General features: G+C 37.1%; 1 protein-coding gene, 1 long non-coding RNA gene and 1 other non-coding gene across 3 annotated transcripts; 2 read left to right on the forward strand and 1 right to left on the reverse strand.

The window, feature by feature from the left end:
- Positions 1–1,562: 1,562 nt before the first annotated feature.
- LOC103452333 (probable F-box protein At1g44080) lies at positions 1,563–3,259 on the forward strand. The gene is made up of 2 exons (XM_070810325.1): positions 1,563–1,761; positions 1,933–3,259. The coding sequence occupies exons 1-2, from the start codon at positions 1,700–1,702 to the stop codon at positions 3,134–3,136; spliced, it is 1,266 nt and encodes a 421-aa protein (XP_070666426.1). The 5' UTR covers positions 1,563–1,699; the 3' UTR covers positions 3,137–3,259.
- Positions 3,260–6,282: 3,023 nt separating this feature from the next.
- MIR10992 (microRNA MIR10992) lies at positions 6,283–6,684 on the forward strand. The gene has a single exon (NR_161606.1). It is a non-coding gene; the product is annotated as a microRNA MIR10992 (primary transcript).
- A 974-nt stretch (positions 6,685–7,658) lies between these two features.
- LOC139190529 (uncharacterized) lies at positions 7,659–8,284 on the reverse strand. Its single transcript, XR_011574797.1, has 2 exons — positions 8,103–8,284; positions 7,659–7,820 (listed from the first exon to the last, which is right to left on the reverse strand). It is a non-coding gene; the product is annotated as an uncharacterized lncRNA (long non-coding RNA).
- Between the last annotated feature and the right edge of the window lie 2,332 nt (positions 8,285–10,616).

Consider the following 10,616-nt stretch of genomic DNA (forward strand, 5'->3'; position numbering starts at 1 on the left):
AACTACACTCGGTGGGTTTTTCCCTAAATTTCCCTACTTTGGATACGTAATTCTTGTTAGATCTTGAAGCTTTTTGTGTAAATTAAGGTAATTTTTGAATCATTATGCACTGTAATTCCATAATTTGATCTATTGGAATTTGGGTTTGCTTCAACTTCTTGTTTGTTTCTGGGGATTTGGGGGAATTTTGGCGGTGGTGATTGTGATTGGCGGTCCGGAGGAGTCCTCACGCTCGGCGGATTCCGGCGGCTCCACTCCCTTTCCACCGTTCAATAAGCCCTCCTCCGCCTCTTCCAGCTCTGCTCCTTCTTCTTCCTCGTCTAGAGCATCCTCCTCGCGAAAATATCTCAAAAATATCGAAAATATCGCGATATTCGGACGATAATTAAGTGGATATATGTAAAAATATCGTTATCTAAAAAAAATGATATTATCGGCGAAATATCGCCGATAATATCGATATTTAAATCCTTGATCCCAACCAAAAAACATATACTCTGGTTGTGGTCATGGCTGAAATTTCAATACTTTCTATTGATACATTTTACTCAAAATCTTCATGTCAACATCTGACATTGGATGAGTTTTGCAATCAAAACTTTGATAATTCATTTACCATTTCAATGCTTTGCTCATATTTATTCACATTTGACGTTCTGGATGGCATGGCATAAGAAGGCAAACATGTATTGTCTGGTACGCTTGCAAAGAACTAAAAAGAGCAAATACATCTTCGTTAGGGTTTTCTATCTCAATATGCATGATTGGTACATGGTGAAGATAAGGTTTTATCATATGAAGGCTTTTTAGCCAAAATGATTGCATAACTCGTCATTTTAGTTTCTGAAATTTGAAATCAATACAAGTTGTCCCTAAAATTGTCCATCATCAATTATTTTGGTCCTTCCGTGAATAGTAATGTTAAACAAAGATTAAAATGATAAAACTTCCCTCAATTTAATAAACAATAGCCAAAATGATTTGACAAAAATTGAGAGTGTTTTTGTCATTTTATCCTTATTTAATGGAGACTTTGTACGTAATGACTAAAATGATTGATGATAGACAAACATGGACCAATTCTATCGATTTCAAATCTGAGGGACCAAAATAAGGAGTTACACAAATCTCAATGACCATTTAAGATAAAAATTCAAGTAGAGAAAATAAAGTTTTATAAAATGGAAAACCAAGACAAAGCAAGCCAGTGAAAAAATGTGAAGTATGAACTTGGTTAAGAGGTTGACTGCCTTCAACGACGCTGCTAACAAGGAAGACGATTTGTTCAAAAAAAAAAACAAGGAAGAAGATAACGACAAGTGAAAGTTGAACAGTCCTAAATAATCACAAACTTGATTAAACAAATAGCCAGAACTTAAGAGATTACATTGATTACTTTATGAGTTAATTTAAGATAAGTACATTGACCGATTAAGATAAATAAATAGTTATATTTGATACTTACTGGGACTCTAATACCTCAATAGTGCATCAGCGAAAGGGAAGGGTATATAAAAACCAACGTGTAGAGAGATCAATCAACAATACGAGTCCTCGTCAAACTGAAACTACTCCAAACAGACGAAACTACTTCAATTAGAGATTGAAGATGAAAAACAAAACACTAGCTAAATAGTTTAACCGATCGGAGTAAAGAAATCAAATAGCGGCCGGCGCTGGTGGCTGGATAACGGCGGACATGGCGGACGACGAAACATCAATGAGTTTAAATGGGGATCCGTTGGCCCTGTGCCTAAGCCTGTAATTACCTTAATTGGATTAATCTTGTTGTTGTTGTTGTTAGTATATCATGCATGCTTCTTAATTGTTTAAGAATAACCTGGTTACGTTGTTCTGTTAAAACTTAAAAATATCATGCGTGCATGTTGTATTGATTTCTAATTTTGTTCTTGCGTTGTCATGTGCATGTAGGTCGTCTAACAAGAAGCATCGTCTTATGGTTAGGAGGAACCTGTCGATGTCGATATCAGAATGGGCAAGTCTTCCCGAAGCCCTTATCTTTCTAATTCTGGATAACTTGTTGGAACCCATTGATCATGTTCGCTTTGCTGCCGTTTGCAAGGAATGGTGTTATCTTTCCAAAGTCTATAATCTTGCAACGCAGCGGTGGCTTAAGGTACTTCCCATGCTCTTGATCCCTTCCCAATTAGAATCACAAACACAAGTAGAAACTACTGGCCCGACAACAAGAGCAGTATACAGTATTAATGAAGGGAAAGTTTACGAGAATGTTCGGTTACCTGTGCCTTACAGTAAGATATGTCGTGGCTCCAGCCATGGTTGGTTGGCCACAATTGATCTAGCGGACCAACCTATCAACATAACTCTGGTAAACCCTTTCACAAAAGAAACCATTCGTCTTCCTCCGTTAGAGTTCGAGGCCCAAGATATGAACCTATGGTTTCACCCCTACGAGAATTTCGTCCAAAAGGTTATATTATCCACCGATCCCAGTTTGAATCGTGACAATTATATGGTTGTTGCAATATACCGCGGAGTTTGCAGGTTGGCTTTCACTAAAGCGGGAGAAAAGTATTGGAGGTCCATCCATATAAACGTGACTGATGCTGTATTTTATAAAAACAAAATCTACGCAGTTGGGTATCGGTTGGGAAGCATCTTCTCAGTTGATGTTGAGAAGTCACATGCATATCGACGTCAACCATTCATTCAAATCGCACCTTTCATTGAAATCGGACAAGCTGATTGGGAATATCTTGTGGAATCAATCAAGGGAGACTTGTTGCAAGTTCGAATGTTTGCAATTAAGGATGGTCGTACTAAGGGGTCTTGGACCGAGAGTTTCTGCGTTTACAAGGTCGTATTTGACGATAGTAACAGAACCATCCGGAAGGTTGAGGTAAAAGACATTGGAGATGAGGCTTTGTTTCTCGGCGTCAACCATTCATTCTCTGTTCTGGCTTCGAATTTTGTTGGATGTAAGCCGAATTGCATATACCACACATGTAAGCTAAACCCAACTGGCATGAATATCTTCAATTTAGAGGACAAAAGCATCACCCGGATCCAGGTCCCTAGTCCTAATTGTGATCCGACCAGCCGTATACCACCTGCGATTTGGATTTTCCCAACCTTTAACGGACTTGGCCATTGATTTTGTGGCCTAGATTGATAGTGTTTGTGTTTAATCTTTTATATGCCTACATTACTGGTCCAAGTAGGTTGTAGCACATATCCCAAAAATGTGAAATCCTCTACATTTTAATTCATTTCGACATATTGCTGGTTTCATCTAACATAAAAATCCTAGTAATTATTTCGGAATCTTTTGTCTCCGTATGTGAGGTTTGCTCTCATTCTGAAAGTCTTTCCCACCGTTATATTTTGAAACTTGATAGTGAAGCAAAACATATAAAAAATAACAACACTCATCAATTTAAATGAAGTAAGAACAAAGGCGTGTTCATTATCATAGAGAAAATATATATGGTAGACCAGCCACAATATTGCTGTGATTGCTCACACAAAAGATGTATTACCACATATTTGTCTGATCCAACGCTTTACCCGAAGTTTTCTTCATCCACTTGTGCTTAATTAATGCACATCTAATTTGGGTAATATCTAATTTGAGTAATGCTATATTTGGGTAATATCTAATCCGAGTAATGCTACACTTACTATATGTTTATTTTATAGTAGTGTTGGGCACTTTGAGATCTATATAATATTGCAGACCGGGAAAGAAGCCACAAAAAGCTCAAGAAAATTTGAGAAACCCAAGGTCCAAGTTGTTTAGAGGATACTCATGAGCACTAAAGTCGACTGCCTATGAGCTTAACCAGACCAGGATACGTGGAGAGTTTACCAACCACCAAGGGCATGTGAGCAGACTGATAACTTCATGAGACATGTCTACCCAGACGTCAGTCAGACCATGTGGCGACGACTCACAATCAGTAGCAAAGACCTAGGATAAGACCTAAAGATGGTTGGAATGGCATTCAAAGAGATGGTTAGATAACCAAGGTCGAGTGTCTCATCACTTTGAAAAGGCACGTCATCTCAACTGAACACATGTCATTTCACGCCCGAATGTCTAGTTTATAGGTGAAAATGGGTCACGTGCTATTCTACGTATGTGGCACATTAAATGCCAAATTGGGAGAACCCAAGATAAAGGGTTTATTGATAGCCTATATAAAGTGGTAGCAACCTCTTGTAGTGCGTCAAACAACTAAAATAAGAGCAAGTTTATGTATTAATCGAGTGTTATTTTTAGTCTTGAGATCATTATAATCCGAGAAACAAAGTAGATGTGGCCCAATTTTAAACGGTGAACCACTTAAACCATTTAGTCTATTTCATTTCCCTCCATACATGCCCACCAAGGGTTTAGTATTTTAATTTTGTTAACCTGCAAGTTTTGAGCATTAACAATTTGTATAATAAAAGTAAAGCCCACAAAATATGTGAGTGTCATTTCTATTATAAAAATAACATAAATATTCATACAGATATAGAGGAAGCGTATCAATTTTTAATCCAATCTAATAATGCTTTTACAACCTTTGCAAGTTCTTTTATTTTTTATGAAGTAGGTGTGAAAGAGAATGGTGTTAGTTGACTCATCGTGGTTATCTTTTTAATTCGGTCAATGAAAACTTTTGGTGCTCTGTTTGTTTTTATATTCATTTGGTCACTTTGGATTGATAGTTTGATCCCTCGTCCAATAACTTCCAAATACATTTGGTCAAATTTCATCTGTGTTCATAATTCTCTCTTTGCATTTGTATGTTTTTTTTTTCCAGTCGTTGGGCAATGCTTGCGGGATCAGATACAATGGGACTAAAATTGGGGTTAAGTTGATATTTTAAGGCTCAGGAATTGCACGGTGTAGTCCAAGGCTCTAATTTTTTGAAAGACTTGGTGTGCATTTGTGGATGTGACAGAACCAGGGTACGTTCCCAGTTTTCTTGTGCTATATGTTTTGCTTCCTGGTAATATTTTAAACTCAAATGAATTTGTCTTGATTTGTTGAAAGTTGAGGATGAAATTTAGTCATGCAATTTTTTTGAGATCTCCAATGTTTTTTTTTCTCAAAAGTATTCAACTGGTCATCAATTTACTCTGCTGCCATTATGTTGAATTTCAATTAGGGGAAAACCCATGATATTTAAAGCTACATTCTATTCTGACGTACCTTACTATTAATCGGTTTCTTCGTTCATTTTGTGCTGAAATGCTTGTTTTGGAGGCAGGAATGGAGAATTTGAAATAAAAAGTGGATATGGAGGGGAACACTCTTTGTTATTACATTATAATAAAACTCATACAGTTTGCAATGGGATTTCCGATTTTAAACTGAGCTTCATTTTTGGGAAGTAGTACTAGGTTTGTCCATAATTTGAAAGAAATGACTTGGTTAGAAACCTAACCCATAAAATTAAACTTGTTCATCAGTCTATTTTATAAAATTTTCATATTAGCAAGGCATGGATAGTCTTCCTCTTTGACAGAGATGTGAGTTTCTCATTCATGTAACATATTCAACGATCTGTAATCTGTACAAGTGTTCATTTGTTATTTCACATTCTCATAGAAAATGTCCTATAGCTATTGTGGTAACATATGCAATGTAAGAAAAAATGAATGGATTTTATATATCAGTTCATAAATCCTTCTACTTTGCTGGTCTGTGTTATCAGTTCATACATCCTTGTAATTGCATGACAGATTCTATCAAGCTTGATTTGTTTAAATGTATCTAGGCTAGAAACATCATTCTGTTGCTTAAGATATATATCTGTATGAGTGGCTCGTATTTCTCCGCTCTTTAGTATATGCACACCAACTTGGTTGTAGGACACATCATTTCTAAGTATAATCTTTAGGCACTTAATAATCTTGATGGAGCACCTAGATTTAAGGTCCGACGTTTAAAGTTACTTATGGCAATCTCTAATTCATTACAACTTACATGCATAATTTGGACATATTTATGGAATGTATGTCTGATGCTCTACCCCTTGTGCAGTTACAGCCCTGAAGATACAATCAAGTAGTGCACAACTTTCTTCCTGAACCCTTGAGTTGGAACAAGAAAGAAAAACTTAAATGCCATTTGTTGAGAAATTAATTCAATAAAATTATAACACGTGTTTAGGTGCATTTATATGTAAACTAAATAGAATTTGTGACACTATGTGATAGTGTTACGATCACAACTACAAAAAATTTCTACCCTTCTTTCACCATGGTAAGGTTAATTGTAAGCTTTAGTATTTGAAGTGCATCTACCTTCCAATTGGAAACATTGTGTCCTTACTGGAGCATAACATAGTTTTAAATGCTTTGTGCATGATACGAAGAAATTGAATGCTGGTGGTTGGGGTTCTTCATACACCATAACAAATTATTACTCAGTACTACATAACAAATTATTACTCAGTACCAAGTAAATTAAGAAATACACCTACCATACTTCCATTGTCCTTTCTATGACAACAACTTTCAAGGACAATGGAAGTATGGTAGGTGTATCTCTTAATTTACTTGTACTGAGTAATAATTTGTTATGTGGTACTGAGTAATAATTTGTTATGATGTATGAAGAACCCCAACCACCAGCATTCAATTTATTCGTACCATGCACAGAGCCTTTAAAACTATGTTAAGGTTCAGTAAGGACACAGTGTTTCCAATTGGAAGGTAGATGCACTTCAAATACTAAAGCTTACAATTAAGCTTACCATTTTGAAGAGTGAAAGAAGGGTAGAAATTTTTTGTAGTTGTGATTGTAAAACTATTACATAGTGTCACAAATTCTATTTAGTTTACATATAAATGCACCTAAACACGTGTTCATTAACACATGTTATAATTTTATTGAATTAATTTCTCAACAAATGTTATTTAAGTTTTTCTTTCTTGTTCCAACTCAAGGGTTCAGGAAGAAAGATGTGCACTGCTTGATCTTCAGCGCTGGTAACTTCACAAATGGTAGAGCATCAGACATACATTCCATAAATATGTGCAAATTATACATGTAAGTTGTAATGAATTAGAGATTGTCATAAGTAACTTTAAAACTCAGACCTTAAAATCTAGGTGCTCCATCAAGATCATTAAGTGCCTGGAGATTATACTTAGAAATGATGTGTCCTACACCAAGTTGGTGCACATAAAGCATATACTAAAGAGAGGATGAAACGAGCCACTCATACATATATATATCTTAAACAACACAATAAGCTTAGAAGGATGTCTCTAGCCTAGATACATTTAAACAAATCAAGCTTGATAGAATCTGGCAACGAAGCCTGGAATTACAAGGATGTATGAAGTGATAACACAGACGAGCAAAATAGAAGGATGTATGAACTGATATATAAAATCCATTCATTTTTCTTACATTGAATATGTTACCACAATAACTATAGGACATTTTCTTCGAGAACGTGAAATGAATACTTGTACAGATTACATATCGTTAAATATGTTGCAAGAATAAATATGAATGAGAAACTCACATCTCTGTCAAAGAGGAAGGACTATCCATGACTTGCTAATGTGAAAATTTTATAAAATAGACTGATGAACAAGTTTAATTTTATGGGTCAGGTTTCTAACCATGTCATTTCTTTCAAATTATGGTGAAAATTTTATAAAATAGATTGATGAACAAGTTTAATTTTATGGGTCAGGTTTCTAACCATGTCATTTCTTTCAAATTATGGACAAACCTCATATAGTACAAGATAGTATGAATTTTATTATAATGTAATAACAAAGAGTGTTCCCCTCCATATCCACTTCTTATTTCAAATTCTCCATTCCTGCCTCCAAAACAAGCATTTCAGCACACAAATCCAACAAACAAGGATACAAAATGAACAAAGAAACCGATTAACAGTAAGGTACGTCAGAATGTAGGTTTAAATATCATGGGTTTTCCCCTAATTTCAATTGAGAGCAACGAAAAATTAATACTTTCAAGAAAAAAAAAAACATTGAAGATCTCAAAAAGATTGAAAACAAAATTGCATGACTAAATCTCAACAATTTCATCCTTAACTTTCAACAAATCAAGACAAATTCATTTGAGTTTAAAATATTACCAGGAAGCAAAACATATAGCACACGATCAAGATCAAGATAACTGGGATCAGGACCTGGTATGCCCAATTGGATTCGGACGGCTAAAAACGGAAAACTTGACAAAGACAGTGCAGAAATTAAGAGAAAAAAAGGTAAGAGAGAAAATGAGGGAAAGAGAGACGGAGTTCATTCAATCATTCATGCCCTGCTACAGCTCCGATTGTTACATATATATATTCTTCATAAGATAACCCTAGTTGTATGGATTCAGAGATGTTGCAGGTACGGGCCGACTAGGAGAGGAAGAGTATTGGGCTTGGGCTCACATAGCTGGACTCAACAAGACCAGCCAGCAGACATAATCACAGACCCACAAATACATGTTCATCAACCAACAATGCTCTCAACTAAAAGGCTGCGCAATTGTAGAAATAAATTCATATAATCACAATTCCCACAGAACAAGAGCACGGAATCGGTTCAAATTATGCAAAATATGGGAATGGATCGGTTCAGATTTGGCAGGTTTAAACATAGAATTAATATCATAACTTAAAGAATATAACTGAACTGGCGGCGGCGATGGGGTGCTGGTGATCGCGACAGCGGTGATGTCGTCGAGGAGGAGAGAATCAAGCCGTCGTAGTTCTGGGACCTATGCTTTCTGGTTCTGGGATGTCGTCGAAGAGGAGAATCGAGAAATGGGTGGTGCTATCGTGGGGGTCGCGAGAATCGCGACGACTGTGATGTTCTGGGTGGTTATCTGAGAAGACGAGTGTCGGAGAGTGTGGGTAGGAGGGGACAAGAGAGAGTCTGTTTGGGTTAAAACTTAAACTTTGGGCTTATAGGGGTGTTGGCCCAAAAAGAGAAGTAAAAGCCCGAAGCTCAGCCCAAAAAGCAGAGAAGGCTTTTTCCCGACTAGGTGCAGGGCATGCAGACCACTTGCTTACCTACCCAAAGGCCAAGTGGTATAGACCAACCAGCTAATCAGCCCAAAAAGTACTTTTAAATGGCAGTACAAGTAAATAGCTGATGAGTCACTACCCTTCAAACTACATTCGGGCAAGGTTGCTGCTACAGGAGGCCAAGCTAAGATGTCTATAAAAGGAGAAAGAGAGGTCAGAATCAAGGACACTCAAATAAACAAATACAAGCACAAACTCTGCTCAAAGCCAGATTTGCCTTCAAAACGAAGCTGTAGTCAACCCAAGCCTTCATCCCTTTTGGGATAACCTTTTTTTGTAATAGCTCTGCTACCCTGCTCAACTCTTGCTGTAGTATCGATCTCTTTTATGAAAACTCACCTCCCAATCCTTTTTCTAAGCTTTCAAACCTTTTGCAAGACGATCAGCCTTGCCCGACCCTCTTTGTTTTTGTCTTTTTATTCATTAGCCTAGCAATATGTTATATACTACAAATTGTATCCAAGTTATTTCTAGTAATATGGCTATTAAAATGTTCTCTCAGTGCTTGAATCTGATTTGAATATGTTTCCATTGTTCAAGTTAGATCTAAGTTCTAAGCCCTCGGGCATATAAGATTTGATCACCCTAAAAGTCATTGCCCTCAAGGCATAAAAAAGAACCTGATGTGGACTTAACCCATCCACTACAAGCTTTGAAAACAAGAAGTCCGAAGTTACTTGGGGCGCAAGTAATCGACCTGTCATTTAGTTTTATTTCTGTTATATCATGATTACCATATAACGTTCGGGGATGGGATGAATTCTGATGGGAAGCCTCAAGGCCTATATCTAAGGCCCGACAAAGGCACCTATTTGGATTCATTATATTTCTCGGGCAAGAACATTGAGTATAGAAGGGGTTCTGATGGGAAGCCTCAAGGCCTATACCTAAGGCCCCACAAAGGCACCTATTTGGATTCATTCTGTTCTTTACGTTCAGGTAATCAGAAGTATGATGGTTATAAGACCCATATAACCAAGAAAATGAACCTTATGTGTTCGAGTACTAAGTTAGTTATTGATTGTGAAGCCTCAAGGCCTACACCTAAGGCCCTACAAAGGCACCTGTCAATAACTAAACATAGTCTCTCGAATATATAATTAAACTCAAACATCCGTTCTACATCTGTCATGCTGAAGATGGCAGTGGCACGTCTGAGCACTTAAAGGTTAATCTTGATTGTGAAGCCTCAAGGCCTACACCTAAGGCCTCACAAAGGCACCTTTCAAAGTTAACTATGTCCTTCTCTTTCAGACTTGCCCGAAAAGCCTTGCTCGACAAGCCCACCAGTAAAGTAGGAGCCCGACAGAAACCATCAACCGGCGCCGACCTCTCGGGGAGCTGTGTGCTCGTCGGACAGGAAGCATCCCCTACGGAAATTCCAGCCACGAACATAGTTTTGGCACGCCCAATGGGACCTGTGTAGATCTTGCATGTCCAAAAAGAAAAGCCATACATTTTGTAGAAAGAAAATGAAAAGCGATTCTTCTCAACTTTTGCTACCAATGACAGATCAAGCAGGAAATCTTTCTTCCCCATCAGGATAGGTGGTCTTAGAAAGCCTATCTT

This window comes from Malus domestica, chromosome 13 (assembly GCF_042453785.1).
Source record: "Malus domestica chromosome 13, GDT2T_hap1".
Lineage (NCBI taxonomy): Eukaryota > Viridiplantae > Streptophyta > Magnoliopsida > Rosales > Rosaceae > Malus > Malus domestica.